The sequence below is a fragment of the Cardiocondyla obscurior genome, linkage group LG15 (assembly GCF_019399895.1).
Source record: "Cardiocondyla obscurior isolate alpha-2009 linkage group LG15, Cobs3.1, whole genome shotgun sequence".
NCBI classification, from domain to species: Eukaryota; Metazoa; Arthropoda; class Insecta; order Hymenoptera; family Formicidae; genus Cardiocondyla; species Cardiocondyla obscurior.
The window spans coordinates 1,429,635-1,449,534 of NC_091878.1; the positions used below are offsets into that span (position 1 = coordinate 1,429,635).

General features: G+C 37.2%; 2 protein-coding genes across 10 annotated transcripts in view; one reads left to right on the forward strand and one right to left on the reverse strand.

The window, feature by feature from the left end:
- Ripk5 (receptor interacting protein kinase 5) overlaps positions 1–19,784 on the forward strand; it is a 78,413-nt gene extending 58,629 nt beyond the window's left edge. For 2 of the 9 annotated variants that reach the window (XM_070667118.1, XM_070667117.1), the window contains 4 exons: positions 11,238–11,367; positions 14,879–15,052; positions 15,128–17,563; positions 17,792–18,809. In XM_070667118.1, coding sequence (XP_070523219.1) covers positions 14,929–15,052; positions 15,128–17,563; positions 17,792–18,174 — 2,943 coding nt within the window. In that variant the 5' untranslated portion in view covers positions 11,238–11,367; positions 14,879–14,928 and the 3' untranslated portion in view covers positions 18,175–18,809. The other 7 variants (XM_070667124.1, XM_070667125.1, XM_070667120.1 and 4 more) reach the window with 7 other exon arrangements.
- Positions 11,461–12,786, reverse strand: Bin1 (histone deacetylase complex subunit SAP18). The gene is made up of 4 exons (XM_070667154.1): positions 12,336–12,786; positions 12,114–12,220; positions 11,800–11,994; positions 11,461–11,719 (listed from the first exon to the last, which is right to left on the reverse strand). The coding sequence occupies exons 1-4, from the start codon at positions 12,405–12,407 to the stop codon at positions 11,626–11,628; spliced, it is 468 nt and encodes a 155-aa protein (XP_070523255.1). The 5' UTR covers positions 12,408–12,786; the 3' UTR covers positions 11,461–11,625.
- Positions 19,785–19,900: the final 116 nt, after the last annotated feature.

A 19,900-nucleotide genomic window follows, 5' to 3' on the forward strand; every position in this document is an offset into this window, starting at 1 on the left:
GCGATAGCAATCGGACGGTTTGTTCTGACCGAGATACGATATTTAAAAGAAGCAACTATTCCGTGCTCAGTTTCACGGGTAAATTTCGTATTTATTAAAGTACAATTAATAAATTAATTATTTGTCAAAAATAAAGATCCGCCCAAGACTCTGGAAGAAATAACATTTCAACTGCGGTATGAATTAAATTATTTTAAAAGTAAATTCCGTGCGCAATCATGGGGAGAGGCGGGGGGGAGTTTATTTTATAATACGAGATAAGTTTTATTTTATGAAAGACGATTTATAATGAATATTATCTCCCGTGCCTTTGTTAGGGATTGCATATTTAAAACGGCAAATTAGATACGAGAGAGCGTGTCGATTAAATTCCAAAGCAAGAAGTTCAACATCAATTGCCATCCCGTATTTATACCTTGAATCGCAAACTCGCGGTGTCTCGCGCCTCATAAAAACCGCTTTGTTTCAGAGAGGAGTAGACTTTATTTCGCTTCGCGTAGCCCGCGGCGTCGCTGGATACTTATAAATGTTTTGCCGCCCTTTAATGGAGGAGGCGGCGGCGCGGCGGTGAGTGTTGTGTAATTTTACGTTGCGATAACAAGCCGAGTACAAACATGTAACATTACCGTCCGCGAATCTTATTACGTGTTAAAATCAACCGGGCGAACAGAGGAGAGTCCGCTGAGGGCGCGGCGACCGGGGTATCGCGGGGTGATAAAGGAGAGAGAGATCTACACCGCATGGAATCTTCACAAAGTGATCGCCTCGGGACATTGTATTCCCTCCACCTGGAACGAGCGCGCGCGCGCGAAGTGTGCCGTACTGATTACGTTCTCGCAGAGCTGGAATTTTCACTTGCGCAATTTACTTGTTTCTCTCCGTTGGTATCAAAGCAAGCCCAGCCATGTAAAACGTTAAAGTAACGCTTCGCCAAACGGACTACCGCCAGCCAAATGGAAATAAAGCATATCGCGAACGTTCGCCTGTTTATCGGAAATAATACGCGGCTTCATTTATAAGTCTCCCCCCATTTACTGCTCATTAATTACGATACCTTGAAAAAAATTGGGACAGAAGCCAATGGGCAAATGTACATGCAATTATCCACCAAACCGCGACCGGATAAATTTCGAGAGATATTTTATTCAAGGTTCTAAAAAAAGAAATTAAAAAAATATCTAATCTTAATACGTTCTTAAAAAATCTTAAAATGTATGCAGCTTGAAATAATTAAGACGAATCGCGCGATGACATTTGGTATAACGTTCAACGAGCATATTCGATACGAATTAGCGAAGGGTCATCTAAAATCCGGCTATAATCTGTCCCACGGATTGACGCGTAAGAACCGAAGGAGGTAGGGATACGGAGGACTGACGGTACAGGAAGCTAAAGAGGGTGGTTAACAGGAGCTTCGAGGCAATAAGCGACTCTACAAGCTTTGGGAGGCGACGAGAGATGACCGCACAGGAAAAGCCGCACTGGTCAGCAGAAACAGCTCGCAAAAACACGGTCGGCCGGCATCTCTTCTACCCCTCGAAGCAAGCGACCCTTAGGGAGAAAAACTCCGCCAAACCCTCGCGTATCTTTCGACCGCTTCTTCGTCGCTTGACTGCTTCTTTCCGCGCCGGACAACGCCACGCATTTAAGAGACGCACGAATTCGTAGTTTCCGGCATAGGAAGCAAGTTTAAAAATGTTCGCGCAGAAGTAAAAGAAAAAAATTTAATTTGATTATCTAATCATTCGAAATATTTATCTTTGCTCGTCGTATATTAATTCGATTAAAAAGCAATTAATAATTAAATATGAAAGACACGGCTACTATTTAGATAAGTACTAAAAGTGAAGTATTATACTTCTAAAATTATGTTTCTAACTGAGATGATTATCTTTCCGCTTGAAGATGCACTCATGCGTGTGCGTGCGTTTAGCTGTTTTGCCTCTTCTTCAAGGTACATGACTGCACCCGGGAGCGCCATCCCCTACGCTTCACACCGAGAACTAACGGAACCCAGCCCCAACCTCCGCCCTCGCCCATTGCATACTTTATTGTGCGCATTATTTAAATGAGCGCAACTTCGCCGTAATCTTGCTACCGAGCAACTCCCACTTTTAGTCCCCGCTGCTCGTTGCCATTTCGGTCTTTCCCACCCTCTTCGTAGACTATCCAATTCTAAAGCGAATGCATAACCTTGAATTTCCCGAATCTTTTTCTCTTCGCTTCGTCGCGTTATCGTCGTCAAAAGATTTTCTTTATCCGGTAACGCTTAATTTTTACTCATTTATGTTTTTTTTTTTCTTGATTTAAAAAGGGTATTACAAAAAAGAGGAAAAAAACAAATTTGATAGAAATGCAAGTGTAAAAAAGAAAGCTGCGTGTGAAAGCATTTTAAGTACGCCCCATTTCACCGTGATGAACGGTGGTGTTTTCGGGATACGATGCAAAGAAAAAGAAAGAGAAAGGGGGCAGGCGGGAGAGGATAAAAAGTCATGGGAGATGCAAGATTACTGATAAAAAAAAAAAGTTTGACTTCGACTAGTAGGGATTTCTTTTCGAATCCCCATAGCCTATCAAAACGGGTCATTCGACGCAACGTCCATGGCCGGAAAACTCGGATGACCTTGGGAATCGCGATCGATCGACGAAGCTTTCGGGGTGGAGGGAGCTTAGGCTCACCCTTTCTGATATCCGCGTGATAGCGTTCGTAGTTTGCGACATGGAAACGAACTATGCAACACGGTGGAGTCGAATAAGATTTATGCGCAAAGGAAAGCCAATAACTCAAAACCCGTGTGTGGTATCAACATCTAATATCCTGCAAAGTATCAGTAGCAGACCGTAGATTATCCCGGATATTTACCATTTCTAATTATTTTTAATTATTTTTGCCTCTTTGAAAATGCCAATTTTAATCGATTGCAAAAGAAATTGAAGTAGTTTTCCTGCAAGATAATAACGTATCACGATATACTACAAATATCATCGTGCATAATAGATAAAAAATTATATGGAAAGAAGATATAGAGAGTAATAAAGTTCAGAAAATAATCGAACCTCTGACGTTTTATTTTAACATATTGTATAAGTAAATTATTTTTTTTTCTCTCTCTACGTAAATATACATAATAATTTTTTATCTAACACGCAAAAATAATTTTTCTTCTTTTTTTTTTCTTCTTTTCTTTGTAACGCACTGCGTACCTAAGATTATTAATAGACGCACGGCAGCTTCGCGAAGAGTACGCAGGAAAATAGCGAGGTGGTAGCGAAACAGGGTGAAAAATAAAATACGGCCCTCTCACCAATAATATGCCGACAAGCTTTATTTTATTTAAGCAGCCCCAGTTTTTCATTACGTTTATTCTCGCGCCTCCCTCTTCATTCTTATAAGACACGCGCCGTTCTATAGTGAGTTGTGCACGCGAAACGCGGCGCAGCCCCTATTACTCGAATATATTATTTACTATTCTTATTTTTGTCGGAGGCTCGCTCTTATCCCTTTTTATCTAACCAACGTTCCTCAAAGAAAGTCGATTGCTTCCCTGGAGGCCGCAGCTTTGTGCATCGCGAAACGCATTTGACGCAGTCCTATATTTAACAACAGTATTATTTTATAGGAGAACAAGAATATTACTGTCTTAAATCTACTTTCTTAAAACTTAGGCGTCTTTTACTTATGCTAATAGTTCACGTTCTATAATTAATTTATCGGGAAATAAAAAATAAAAAATAGTTACGAACATATTAAGATTAAATTATTACAGAAAAACTGAAAGTTATTAAAGAGATATTTATATATTGATGAGTGAATTAAATTTTCTGAATATTAGCATTCCGTTTGCAAGATATTTGGCTTTTCGAATAAACCTCTCAACAAAAATGACAAATGGCACAGCGAAGAAGATGCCTAATTTACATATCCGCTAATCTCTGCCTCTCGTCGTCTCTCCGGCACTAATTCCGCACTAATTCGGCGCTCGGCAGGAAAATGCCGACAAAGAGATTGTCCGAATCCCTTCTTGTTCACTGCGTAAGTTACGTTACGACATAGCATTCATCTTACCCCTTTGCCTCAAGATAACGACAGATAATAAATAAAATAAGAATTAATTTTGCTTTATTAATTAATTTTTTTTTTCTAATTGTATGTTGCATGCGTGCAATACGCTACAAGATAAAAAAAGTTAATTTTTATATATTTACTATTTTATTATTACTTTCATTACGTCGCTCAAATAAATTCAATTAAAAAATATCTAAGCACATTAAAAAAAAAAAAAAAAAAAAAAAAACTCGCGTATTGAAAACTTGTGAGATGATAGACTTAAAGTTTCTTAGACGCAACAATCATATAAAATTGACGGGATGGCACGTGCCACTGATTACCGAACGTAATTAGTAATACTAATGTCACGGAGCGTCGGTTAAACTTGAATCAGTTCGTCATTTCATCCGTTCGTCCTTCTAATGAAGGATGTAACAGCACCGCCCCCATAAACATTTCGGAATCGTGCAGGTGTTGTCCCTGATTTATGACTGGCAATTAGAATCCGACTGCCTTATTTGCCATCGCCGTGTCTAAGAAGCGCGCCGGCATGTGAACACGACGCATCCTAATCTATATGCCTGAGAACCCCAATCCTGAATTCTAACGCCAAACGACACGCATACTCGGCACACTCCTATGCATAATTCTTATTAATAAAACAAACCGATTGGGCAGCTAAAATTAATTTATTAAAATTTTATTCGCAACATATCAATTTTCGACGGCGGATAATTTCAGCCGTTTATCCGAGGCGCTTTAAAGAAATCAATAAGCAGAAAAATTTTTAATTAATTTTAATAACGTAGAGATATATTTATTATTAACGTTGGTAAATTTAAATAGTCGAGAGAGAAAGAGAGAGACAGAGAGAAGGAGTTTATTGCTTAAAGAAAATGTAATAGAGAAACGGTAACAAATTCTAACGGAGTTTCACAGAGCAAGCAGACAGTGTCAGCTATGCGGATAAGGAGAGCTGACTTTATACTTCCGAGAATAACTAATAAGAATACGTTATACGCGGTATTAATAATGTGAGCTGTGTAATGAGTCCATGCCGTAAGCGGATTATAGAATCCGGGGGTGAAGTCGACGTCGGAAGGAGACAAATGAAGAGAGATGGCTTGCGGAGACTGGAAATGCAATATTCTCCTGCAAACCCCGTCACCGTCGGGCACGCAAAATAAATAGATATACATTGTTGCGGTTCCTTCGACGATTCAATAACTTTGTCACCGTGTAATAATCGCGCGGTACATAATCGCGTTTTCGCAATTACAGCGCGGAAGTGACCTTACACCCGATATTAAGCACTACGCCGCTCTCATTGCTTCTCGGAAAGATAAAAGATATTTTACCGTTCGGATTGCGAGCTTAAAATATGAAATAAATAGACGTTTTACCGGGTAATAATCCCCGCGCAACGTGCGTTATTACTCGTTCCCGAGCGATTATCTTTCTCGTAATCCTCCGTCATCCAGAAATTTAGTACGAAATTGGATCCCGTGAGTCCTTTTGATTTCAAAACATTATATAGTTTCAAACGAAAGGTAGACATCTCAAAGGATATCCTCCGACATATCGATGCCAGTGGCGCGTCGGGACGCTTCGCGGGAAAAGAAACGAAGCCGATTCTCATCATCGGAAAATAAGAGAACCGTCGCGGCGCGCGCGGCCGCGGGGGGGGGGCGGCGGGAAAGAGGCGCGGGAGGGAAGTCGCGGAACGGCGCAGTCTGCTTCGGGTATTCTATCGGAGGTCAGGACTTCCAGAAGCGTATAATTAATTTCCCGTGTCACTCGGGCGGCCCCTGCCAACCCCTTCCGATCCGCCCCACGCAAATCCCCCGGACCACGACGACAATATTGCTGGCCATTTCGTTCGACAGTGCCCGAGCGCCTCCGTCGCTTCTCCTCCGCCCGGATCCGCACGGAGAAAGGGGTGACTTTGCGAACAAGCAACCGGAACCAATCCCGCCCTCCCCGAGCCCTCCTTCCCGCCCGGGTAACGGCGCCGCGTTTCTCCTCTTCGAGGCACATACCGACCCGTCAATATCAGCCCCTGTAATTAAACATAACAGATCAACATTCGGCATTAGGTATATATACGTAATGGAGCTTTCTCTGGTAGCCGTACGAACGACCCCGCGGAGGAACGCGGAAGGCCGCGTATGTGTAGGTCTCTGTATAGATATCAGAACGATCTCCTGACCCCCCCGGTTACTCGACTCGAATCGGTTAATTGGATAAATGTCCGATGAACGCCCAGCTCGTCCTTCGATGTCTCCCATCTCCCTTTTCCATCTCTTTCTCCGCCTTCCTTCCTTTCACCATTCTCTCATCCTTCGAGCCCGCGACGGACTTCCTCCCTCTCTCTCCCTTTTTTTTTTTTTTACCCCCCTTTCCGTCGCACCCTTTCCTCATTTTCGTTCGTGTCCTTATTCTGGACTCATTGGGAAAACAATCACTTGTTCTGTAAAGATGAATTTATTGGACAAACTTTCTTCAACAGACTCTGTAACGTCGGCGATAAAAAGAATTACAAGATATTGTACTCTGAGTAGTTTATCAAGTGTAAATCTCAAAATTGTTACAAATGCTTCTATTTTGAATTAGGCATTCTCTTGAATGATAAAGTTAGACGCGCGCTAGAAGCTTTTATTAACTAATTACAGAAGAAAGAACATACGGCGTTACTTTAAATTTACTACATCGTTAATAACTTTTTAATAAATTTAAATTACATTATCTTTATTAATACTACAGTTAGACTTTCATATTCTATCACTTAACAATATATGAGACATCCTATCTTTACTATTAAACTGTCACGCGATAGATGAAATTAAAACTAGATACCAGTATTAATAAACATATTGCCACTTCTACATCTAACGTTCAAGTGATAAGCGACGGTTTAATGTCATTATGAGATATCTTTCTTTACAATTAAACTGTCATATATTAATAGAGAAAATTAAAATTTGAAAGCATATTCATGAAAATATTGTCAATTTTATATTTAATATTTAATCCCTTTAACTAGTAAATTCGATATGATAATATCTTTTAAATTAAAAAATATTGAATAACGATTTAATAAAATACTGAATCGCCTAATAGGTATATTAACTGACATCAATAAGCAATATATCGAACTAATATTTATGTACGCATTTTTACTTAAAAAAAAAAATATAATAAAATAAAATGAAATAACCAAACGGGTAATATTGAAAATTCAATAGAATATTTGTAATTAGAATTTAGATTATTTTTCACTGACACTGTAATTAATCAAAAGATTCACTTCTGTGTTTCGATGATCCGCACGCGATCCATCGCATTTGTCTGTTCAGACCTTTCGCGCGACCCAGAAGATAGCGACTTAAAATTTTGACACTAAGTCTTGCTAATGACTGGGTATTAATGTAAACAGATGTGCAATTTTTTATCGCGAAGAATCCCGGCGCCGTTTGTTTTCCAGCACCGCTCCGTCTCTCGATTCACCCCTAAATCTCTTGCTATCGTCGTTGGTTTCTTACGGTGCCTCATAAACAATGCGGTGTTAATGCCTTTCATCAAGAAGGAGATGAGGGAAGGTTTATGAGAAGGGGAGACGCGATTTACTGATTTTAAAATAATGTCTTAAGCATAGTTCCTTCGCAGTTTTTATAAATAAATTCAATTTGTCATTATTTTAATGCAGAACTTGATAGTAATTTTAATTATCGAGATAAGATTGTAATTCTGGGATTGTTATATTAAATATTACAAATAGAAATCATTATTGAATGATACGGCAAGATTTGAAGAAGAAAAAAAAAGTTTGATATCTGTTTATAAAATGCAATAAATTCACGAGGAAAGAAATATCACTCGGAACTCGCGTAAAACATAAAAATTGTCGGCCACGTGATATGAGTTTTTACTCTCTCGTTGGCTGTGAGGTTGAGACAAAATGACAAAGGGATGGAAAACTAGACGGGTGTGTGAACTGCTCTGCAAGATGTTGCGGTCCATTACAGCCTGCTGGGTTCGAGGGAAAAAAAAAAAAAGCACAACCACCCACGATTTATCGGTAAAACATCATGGGCACTGTACCGGAATACCAAATACAACTCGACAGAATATAAATTTTCTCACGGCTACATTTTTAAATGTTTAAACTATAATTATTTATTATAATAACGTTAATACTATAAATTATTGTATATACTAACCCTCCCACTATAATTTTTTCTAATATCTATTTTCGTCATTATCTCATTATTGTTTTACATTTCAAATCGTAATGCGAAATAACGAATGTGTCTATATCGTGAGCGGCTGGTATTAGAAACTGATTCAGACCCAGGAAACATCCACTCCGATAGTATATCCGGGGTCCATTACCGCGATCTTGGGAAGCAACCACCCGAAACCGACCGAGATTTGTGTGTTTGCTTTTATATTACAGCCCTTTAATTTCGACTCGTTCGTTAGAAAATGATTTGATTCAATTGGTACTTCGAAAAAGGTGCCAAAGGCGGCGGGCCAGATAACGGACGGCTGATAACAGATATTTTATTGTACCATAAATTCGGGAATAATGAAATTCTATTGTAGACAAACGTAGATTACATATATTTCCGATTATGGATCCGCAGAGAGGCGGCGTAATCGAAAAAACCGGCGTAAATCATATCGTGAATCTGCGCAGCGTCGCGCACGATATATCGTTCATAAATATATTGATAATCGAATAAAAAACCCCGTGCAACAGCACAGCAGAAAACGGCGTCGGGCTTCGAAGAGAGTATCGGTACGACCCCCTCGGCGTGAGCTATCCATGTCGAGTTTATCGGCCGTTCTATGCAAGAGATTTGAAAAAAACGATTTATTCGGAAATATGTCGGCTTTATATATCGTTATGGAGCATACAAGCGGGAAACGACATCGTGCCCTCCACCACCCTCTCGCAACCCCTTTGCTGCCCCCATACTTTACTGTCCCCCCGCCCGTCCCGCTCGGTTCGCATACATTGGGAATATTTATTTTTATTACGACCACCTCTCGCGCTCCTGAGTCAACAGATTTCTTGTCACCGCATCGGGCGCGAATCGATTCTAACGCGTACGCGCCTCCGACACTTTCAAAAATTAATAAACGAGAGGCTTTAGTTATTTTCTTCATTCCACCGGCGAGCCCGCGACTCTCCGCGTTTTTCAATTATCTAATATAAATTCCTACTTTAATAAATATATATATTTAAACTTAGTGGATAAAAATAACATTTAAAAATATCATGCGTCTTTGATTTAAGAAAAAGAAAAAAATATTCTTCCGCTCTTTATACTTTAAAATATTTGAAAGTAAAAACTAGATTGGTAATTCGGAAATGAGCTTTTGAATTCAAATAACAGTTCAATAACCATTTTTATCGCTCTCTAAAAGCGCTCGTTTAAGTTCTCGCGTGCTCGCATTATATCGCTTTAATATTTTCGAGGAGACATCCCTTACGAAGTTGGCGGCTACTAGCGAGTCCAGTAAATCTTGCCCCTCTCCTGCCGAGGAAACCGTGCCACCACTCCGAAGCCACCCCCGACCCGCCTAGCCATTCTTATTCCCTCGTTACTCGCAGCTTTGCTTGAGGCGGCTCTCTCCTTATTATATCGTCTTTCCACGCCATAAAATCGGAAAAGAATTTCGCCCCCCAAGACAATAGAAACTAATAAATTTGATTACTGATTACACCCGCGAATTTTCGAGAGAAAGTGCGGCCCTTAATGCACGCCAAATCCACTCTACCATTTCTGCAAACCCCCTCAGTGCTTTAAACTTTACTTTCTCATTAAAATCTTTTTTTTTTTTTTTCCCCTGTACGATATAGCGTGTATTTTACGGTAGCAAGTCTGATGTGATAATATGCGATTATTAGTACAACCGTCGACAAAGAATGAAGCTTCGTAATATAAAAATGAATACCGTTAGACTCACTAAATTCTTGACGCAACTATAAATGAAATATTAGGGAATAAAATTATGATTCCTTTTTTTTTTTTTTTTTCTATCGCAACATCATTTATTTCTTTTAAATTGTAGCAGTACATTTTAACCTCTGGAATGTATTAGCGTTTAAATTGGAATTTTACTACATATATTTAATAAAATATATTTAGTGAAATTAAATTGAATTATATTTTTTACATTTAATGAAACATATTATTGTAAAAGAGTATTGCATTGCTATGTCAGGTATTTCGTGTTATCGCACCGACTGTAACGTCTTACGTTAGCTTATATATATTTACTCAAGGGAGGTAGGTAGGTATTTTCCGGCAATACTGGAAAACGAAAGCGGCAGTAACGCTATCGTCGAAGTTAGATAACGGTCGAGGAGAAATCGTAACGGGGAGGACTGGGATGGGTTTTTGGGGTGTGCACAGTTTAAACTTTCCGCGACCCTAAATCTCCGGGACCCGGCTTATGCTTCGTAATATCATAATATCGTAATATCGCGAGAGCGGTTTGGTATAATTAAAGTGGAAGTGTCTTTAAAATAGCCGCAGGTGATTGCGGTAAGAAGCCACCCCACAATCTTTCCGCCGTTTTGCGCTCCGCCCGCCTTACAAGCGCCAACAATAACCGACATAGGAGCTGCCTAATGTGTACAAAACGTATCCTTCCCCGCGAATACATAATGAAGAATCGAGTTGAACTTGATAAAGTTAAACTTCTGAATGCTCATCGTAATTATTATCAAATAAAACCCAATTCGATTAGGCACTTAAGTGGAAACGTATCAACTATTTTTTTTTCTTTTTCGAAACAGCAGAAACACTAGATTTATATTTAATAGTTTTTATATTTGTCGTTGATTAATTTAGCGAAATGTTACAAATAAAAAATAAAGAAACTTAAAAAATGTAGAAAGAAAATCTCTCGTGAACGAAAAGTATGCTGCTGGTCAGCTACAGGTGCTACTCTGATATATTTCCACTTCTATTGATTTGCTTTCTCTGATTTTTTGTTAATTGGAAATAAATAAGGTTTAAATACACCGTTCTTGATTTTTATAATATACGTTTTTAATTTAAATTAGACTTGCTAAATTTAATTCGATAATCTTGTACTATCGAAAGGTAAATCGCAAAATTTATATAATTACCTACAATTAATTAATTCACCTATTTTTGTGTTTTATTTACAGATGACAAAAGGAAATTTACGCTACGTGACTGGAGCAGAAACCTCGTTTACCAGCTATTGGACGAATCAAAAAATGCATTGGCGACATTACAATGTTACAATACTGACACAAGATATACATACTATCGCAGGTAATTAAATTGTTCTTGTATTATATAATTTAAATATTCACAGCAAATAAATCTAACGAATAAAATTATTAAATGTAGTAAAATTCAAAAAAATTAAAGAAATTTACTTTTTAATTTCATTATTTATACATTTATAAATACAAAAGTTTAGGAAGTCTTTCTGGAATTTTGTAATGTGTAACATGTAATTATATATTACGTATTACATATTTATAAAAGAGAAATTTTTATAATAACTTAAATATTAGAATTATTATATTAATATTGACGTAAACCACCACGTCTGACTGCCGGTTGCATCATTCTGTTTGGCGGTGTTATTGAAATGTCTAAATAATCTCCTATTGTGAATCTGTAATTATACAAAATGTGTAATTATGTATATTAATTAAAAAAAAATACTAGCTCTTCTAATTCAACTATAATACAAACCTTGCTTGTGCAAGCGTTTTGTTGTCGTCCGCGCCTTTCTGTCCAGAACATGTAACGCCAATCTCACGCATGCGATAACCAGAGTTACGTAATTCAGGAGTTACTAATGAGAAGTCAAAATATGTTCCCTTGCTGCGAGCATCTGGATTAACTTCCTTCACTAAGCCTGTAATTTCTCTTAATGTTGCATCCATCCTTTATGCCCCCAAAAAAAATAATCAAAATTAGTTCATTATTAGAATTAATAAAAATAAGAATAATAATCAGACGAAATTTCATACACTTTCTTTCATTAGAAACAATGTTAATGTTACCATGTATATATCTGTAGCTCGTTTGAAGGAACATTTCCTCTGCTGTATTCCATTATATTATGATGACGCCCAGTATTGCAGAATACTCGCAGTAAAAGTGGACATGTCTAAAATTCAATAAAAATGCAATAATATCGTATTCATAATTAAAAAAAAAAAAAAGAAAACTTTAGTATACGAGATAAGACTTCTCAAAAATTGGCTTCACGTCGTCGTCTTTACCTTTTCTCTATCTACCGGCTTCTCGGGTAATTGTTTTTCATCAACGACCATAGATTCCAAAGCTGAGGCCATTTCGATGATCAGACAAGACCGTTGATAATTAAAAGCTGCAAAAGAATTCCGCCTTCGGCGATTAGCTTCACAATTGCACGATCGCTCGTCGCGTTTAACAACAATAATGGAACCGCGTGATTTCAGAGGTTAGGTTTCAGAACGTCAAGGGCCGTTTCCAAGCAGCTACCTCCGCAACATTCAACAACGTTCTGAATAATCTTTAGCGTAATGGAGATTTCCACAAAGCTCGGGTCGTTCAACAGATGTATATATGCGATATAATAAGAATAAAATTATCAAGTGGCTTCCACCGGAACCTCTTGAACTGAAATAAACTATAACTGATTAATACGAAATACGCTCGAGAAAATCGCGAGTTATTTCTGCGACAAATACTTTATATAAAATTTATTTTCGAAAAAATGTAACTAGAAAATTTTTTTATTTTGTATAATTTTAACGCGTAGAAAAAAAAGAAGGAGAGAGATATTAGATTGGATTGGAAACAATAGGAATAATTTGCCGCGTTGTGACGATCGAGTAATATGTTCTTTGATCTTTCTCGTCTCGAAAATGTTTAAACCTCTGCTGGATGCAGTCGCGTTATCCGTTCCTTGACATCTTAATATTTCTTTTGCTTATCTAATATATTTTTTTTCAATTCTCAAATTTATCGACTATCGATTGTAGCTGTAATCCGAACCTGGGGATCATAAGCCGTGACCGAGGAAGAAGGAGACTCTCAAAAGTTGTGTAGCTTGTAATTTCCTCGCCGGACAATTCTGTAAATTGAATTTCGTCGTCGATAAAATCGTGGCTTTGACGCTTCGAATATACCACGACGGGGATTCGCGTTTTAAAGCATACAATATTCTTTTCCCCTTTCAACTCTATTATTAAAAAGCGCAATAACGTAAAACGTCGATGCGGTTGCATTATTTGCGCGAGCGAGAGAACATTAATTTCTCTTTTTTTTTTCATCGCGTATCCCTAATCGCAATGACGCCATCGTGTACATACGTATGTGTTAGCGAGACAATGCGCTGTCTTAATGAAACGAATACGATAATATGTATTAACATATCCGCATTTAGCGACTCGTATCCCCCGAATGAATATTTAAGCAGGGATTCGACGACCGCGGCGGACCAAATCGGATAAGAACATTTGGCCACTCGAGCAACGAAGAGAAAGAGAGAAAGTTCACGCGTTACTTAAAAACTCGGTGCAACGATCGCGGAGGTCGTATTACAGTCGTTGAAAAGATAACGCGTATCGTAAGTCGTGAATTATATTGTATATGTCTACATTTATATACGTCCGTATATTTAAGTCTATAAAATTCGATAAACAAGCCGTCTATAATCGTCGAGATATTTAAAACGTAACGAGCGAGCAAACGAGGAACGCGTAGTAATTACAGAGTCGAAGTGATCGGATCGAGTGGAACAAAGTGACACGCGAAATTTAATTTTTACTAATAGATATTCGGTAATACATATAATTTTTTTTTTAGCTAAAAAGTCGCGACGTGATTCTAGCTGGCTTGACAGCTGACGGTGGCACGTGATCTCTCTCCTCTCCCCCTCTTTTTTTTCCGCAAGAGATAGTTATCCTAATTTGATAAACAGCTGTCGTCGACGCGCATCGATTCCCATGAGTGGATAATGGCTTCGGAGACCGGGAGACATTGTTACAAGAAGAATAGATAACGGCGCCGGGTGAAATTGTACAAATAAATGACGAGCGTACTGGCGTGCATTTTATCGCGCGCAGCATCTCGCGTCGTTGCCAAGAGCGCGGTGGAGCCCGGCGTGTTGCGTATCAGCGCGTACAGACTGCACGTATGTTGTTCCCCTCGAGGCTCAAAGCTCAAATATTACGTACGAAGCGATCCAATCCGAATTACTCGCGTCCCGCAGTCGGCAGAATGCGCCGACGACGCGCGTCTCGGTATGCAGTACGCGGCGGCCTCGCGTGAGCTTATCCGGATTGGATTGCCTGCACCTCGGATCACCCTGCGAATCTGGCTGCGACCGCTTGAGATTTCTACACCGGTGAGCTATAACGCCGATTCTCGGTCACGCGGAAAAACAATGCTCCGCGGCTGCCCGACCTGCGGGACGCGTACGCGATACACAAGCCGATCGAAGCTGGTGACGACTCGTCGCTGGGAGGTACTCCCCCGTTTTACGATAAAGCCGGGGTTTTCAGACGTTTCCTCGCATTTACATACGCGAGCCACTATTCTCGGACGTGATTCAGACCTGGCGAAAATATCTCGTTTGTATCCGCGTCACGTAGAACCGTAAATATATATGCGCCGCTATTGACAAGCATGATATAACCTATTTCGTTTCATTCAGAGTTCGAAAAAATGCATAATAATTCGTGTAAAATTTAATATTTTTATGTAAATGTGTGTTGGAAGAGAGATGGTTTTTTTTTAATTTTTAATCGTTTTATTAATTGTGTATTAATATCAACAGGGCATGACCATTTTGTGGAATGTATACATGACTAAAATAATGTGAGAAAAATGGTAAGCAATTTACCACAAGAATTCAAGAGGTATCAGCGGAATAGGAATCAGCTACGTCATGTACTTGAGGAAACGCAGCGTACACTAGAAGTCATAAAACTTAAAAATTTTTTCCCTGAAGGTAATTATACTCATATTTTACATTTTAATTCGGTAAACACGTTACATTACTAATAAGCGCCATATTTTTTTTTAGAGAATGCTATCGACGAATTGCTGCCTCCGTTGACTTTGGACAGAGTGACACATATTCTTAGTAATTCTCCCGCGATAGTCATTTTTGGGCAAGACAATAAAGCCAAAGCTTCGCTGGTTAATAACTTGCTCTCCACTGATATTTTACCACTGTCCAACAATTTGTGGAGATGGATCAAGATTACTTACAGTCACACAAATCATGTCAGTCTTACTTTAGGTTTGGAATACGAAGTAGTCGAAACCTTACGTGCAAACGAAAAATCATGGAGTACACTTCCTCTCGAAGATTTAGAAAAATCGATAAACGAAGACTTAAATTGCCCTACAATACTGGAAGTGAAATTAAATCAACCAATATTAAAAGAAGATGTTCAAATATTTGTTGTCCCTAACAATGGTGTAGTACAAATTCTCGCTAAAGGTACATTAAAGATTTTACCTATATTTCTCTATGCACTCGGCGAGCAATCATTGACTGAAGAAAACTTGGAAGAATTAAAAGATTTGAAAGAGACTTATCCATACAATCCAATTTTATTCATATCATCGTTAGCTAATGTTTCATTGGATGGCACAGACGCGGAATTGACCGAATCTGAGCAGCATAGTCTGCAAAATCGAATAGAAGTGCTGAATGTATCTAAGGAGTCACAAAATGATGATAATATTAATATTGACAAAATGAATTCACTCGGTCTAACGTGGCTAGATCAATTAAGCAGCTTAGGATTCTTAGGAATGGAAGAGTCTATGGAAGTTCACCAGTTAACGTGGCTTGTCGGCGAGCAATACGTTAATAATTCCAGCGATCTAGTGGATTCATGCAAAAAAACGGACCGAGTTTTACATTTCACACGTGCCTGCCTGCAAAGCTATCTGATTAACGCTAGTACTTATTTGAATGAAATACATACGACCAATCTACGTAAATTTATTTTAAGTGCATTTGACATGGCACGTAAAATACAGATCACTCCTAGAAGAATACAATACGCTCAACAAAAAGAAAACGAACTCTACGCTAATCTAATGGAGATTGTTAATGATCAGCAAATGGAATTAACTGAATTAATACAATGTATTATTCAAGAGATGAAAGATGATATAATAGAATCTACCGATGACGTTTCTCAGTGTCAGACTATTTCTTCCAATAATAGCGAACGAACAGAATGGACTGTTACTGTTCGTGTTGCAACGTCGGAAGTTCAACGATTTGTGCTGAGCTGTTTGGGCGAAAAAGTTGCAAAGGAGCTCGTAAACTCGGTTAATTGTCTTCGAGAAACTTTTATCGGAACTCTTCAACGTTGCTTAATAAGTCTCGAAAAAACTTACGAACACGATAACAGCCTGTTAGCTAGTGATGCTTTAAAGCAAATACTTTCCGCGGCATATAATGTAGAACTGCACAATTCATCACCATCTTTAGTACACTCGTTCTTGGAAAGATTGAGACAACTTTTTAATTCTTTGCCATTGCCGTGGACACCCACTCCAACTCTGAATGTGGCCTGGAGAAAAAGAGTTACTATTAATATTTTAAATTCTTTGTCGGCAGGACGATTGGCAAAAACAATTTCTACACAATTCAGAGACAAATTAAAATCGTCACACGATGCTTTCCAAACTGCCTTGAAATCTCTGGAAAATTATTATTTAGGGAAGTTAGAAAGAACCGAGGAACAGAGAATAGCTATACGAAAGTTTCACGCACCAAAATTAGCTAAACTCGCGTTAGAATCGACATCGATGATGGATGCGATTCGTTTTGGTATTCCTCAGTACAGCAAGGAAATTGGTAGAGGACAGTATGGCGTGGTATTTGCTTGTGACGGTTGGGGCGGTGCACCAGGACCGTGCGCGGTGAAATCCGTTGTTCCACCGGATGAGAGGCATTGGAATGATCTCGCGATGGAAGTTTATTATACCAGATCGATACCAGATCACAAAAGGATAGTGAAGCTTCGTGGATCTGTTATGGATCACTCATATGGCGGAGGATTCGGATTGGGAACCGCAGTTCTCTTAATCACTGATCGATTAAGCCGCGATTTATACTGTGGTATACATGCTGGTCTTTCGTGGCTGGAACGTATACAAATAGCGATTGATGTTTTAGAGGGAATACGCTATCTTCACTCGCAAGGTCTGGTTCATCGTGATATTAAACTGAAGAATGTTTTACTCGATACGGAAAACAGAGCTAAATTAACCGATCTCGGATTTTGCATTACCGAAGCTATGATGTCGGGCAGTATTGTAGGAACTCCAATTCATATGGCACCAGAACTCCTATCTGGCCATTATGACAGCAGTGTCGATGTATATGCCTTCGGCATCTTGTTTTGGTATATATGTGCTGGCAAAGTTCGATTACCATATGCATTCGAACAATTTCATAACAAAGAACAATTATGGACGAGTGTACGAAAAGGTAATTTTATGTTATCGCTGCGTGTATTAGTTTAAAATTAATTTTTTTTTATTCTAATATTTTTTAATATTATTTTAATATTTTCTAATATTATTCTAATATTTATATTTTCTTTTTAGAAAACGAAAAACGTTGAATTAGTACAATCAGTTTAGCTAAAAAAATAGATTTCGTATTTTTTACTACTACATATTTACATGAATCGTTAAATGAATATATTTATGTTAGGTATTAGGCCTGAAAGATTGCCACATTTTGACGAGGAATGCTGGATATTAATGGAACAGTGTTGGTCGGCCGAACCTTCTAAACGACCGTTGCTCGGTGCGATCCAACCAGTATTGGAGTCTATTCAGGAAAAGGCAGAAAGAGGCAAGTCCTTGCAACTAGGAGGTGAACTGAAACTGCAAGACAGTTTATCATCCGAACAACCAAATCCTGCACTAGCACTAGCAGAGCCTAACAATCAAAGAGGTGCCGTATTCAGTCCGCTTCTTAGACGCAAGGCTTTTAAAACTATCAATCCTGTCGCAAGACCTTTTCACAAGAACAAACTTTTCCATGTTCATGTTCGTTCCATGAACATGTTCGTTCAAATGCGAGAATTTTAAATACCAAGGGACAATAATGTCGTTCTATTACTTTGTTACAGATAGCTTATTGATATATTTATTGCTTGGAATGTGCTTGACATACGGCTCGTCATTCTCATTTTCACCGATTTGATATCCTTAATAGTATTTTACAGCATAGTATTAAAGTGACAAACTTTATATTTAAATTATTTCATTTTTTTTATTTTTTTTTTTTACTAAGTATTATATACATTTTAATCTGTTACAAAATCACAATTAGTACATATAAAATACGGTGTGGTAGAATTAAATATGAAATAATTGGGCCGAAGTCATTCCAAATAGTATATCAACGATAAATATTCAACAATTTTTGTTTTGAATATTTTTATAGTCTTATTATAGAAATTATTGCAGGTTTTATAAATAATATATATATATATAAGAATCTAATAATGTAAATGTTTTATTGTTAATTAACGAAATATGTTAAATCTTCTTTTATTTTACATGAAAACATATTTATTGCTGTACAGTATAGCAATTTCATCGTTAAATTACTTGTTAATACTCCTAATTGTGATGACTGCATGATTTTGTTAATTTGAGAAATATAAATGATCAATCATTAATGTATATTGTTAAAGAATAAATAAAGTTTCTCACTTTTATATTTTCCGTTGACATTTCCGTTGACATATTTCCGTTGACTCATATTTTGTCACTAATTAAACCTACTACTTATACTTATCTGTATTTGCAAACAATATTTATTGTTCATTATTAGCGAATAGAGAACCTTTACATTTGACTAACAAAATTTTTAATGTATATTGTTTTCAGATTATAGTTCTGCACAATCGAGCCTGCATGAAAACTTCGATGGATCTTACTACTACAGTTGTTTGAAGGAAATGTAACTGAAAAAATAGATTGTATATACGATACTTTTTATTACTGAAGAAGTATGAAAATGTAAATATTACGTGGAACGATTTAACTTCTTGCATTGAAAAGGTACTGACATTGTAATGAATTCGTTTAAAATAATTGGAAGCAGTAACAAATAAACTTATTTATTATTTTCTCAGCTAACGTGCATAATACTACCACTTTATTAAAAAATAGTAAGTAATGTACCTATATAATTTCAGTTCAAGAAGTTAATATAAATGTATAAAGCTTTTATATATTTTTTCTAAGAAAAGAGGATTAATCTCTCTTGAAGTACGAATTATTTAGTTTTTCGATTTCAGTTTTTTTTTATTAAGGTTTAGATCATAATAAAATATGTCAAATTTTGTTTATGTTTAAAAAAAAATACGAAATATTTATTAATATTATATATTTAAATTATTATTTAAATATAGTATATCATGTCATTGTTAACATTTGTAGTGTAATCCATGATAAGTTTTGTTTCAGAAATGTTTTCTAAGTTTTCAGTGCAGCTGTAAACCTGTTAACTAATTGTATAACTATTTTTCACAATTTATTATATTTTTTAGTTATTTATCGAAAAATTATAATCCTAAAGTATTATGTGAAAAATTAATATAATGAAAAATCTTGTAATCATAATTTGTTATGAAAAAGTTAATTGTTGAGGGCTTAAAATATTAAGATTATAAAGTTATTGAATATTACTTAAAGTATTACTTATTAGAGATAATTTACATGTTTATTTTTTAAGCAATAAACTTTTATAATATTTTAAGTAATGTAGACTAAATAAAATATATAAAAAACTTTTTCATAAAAT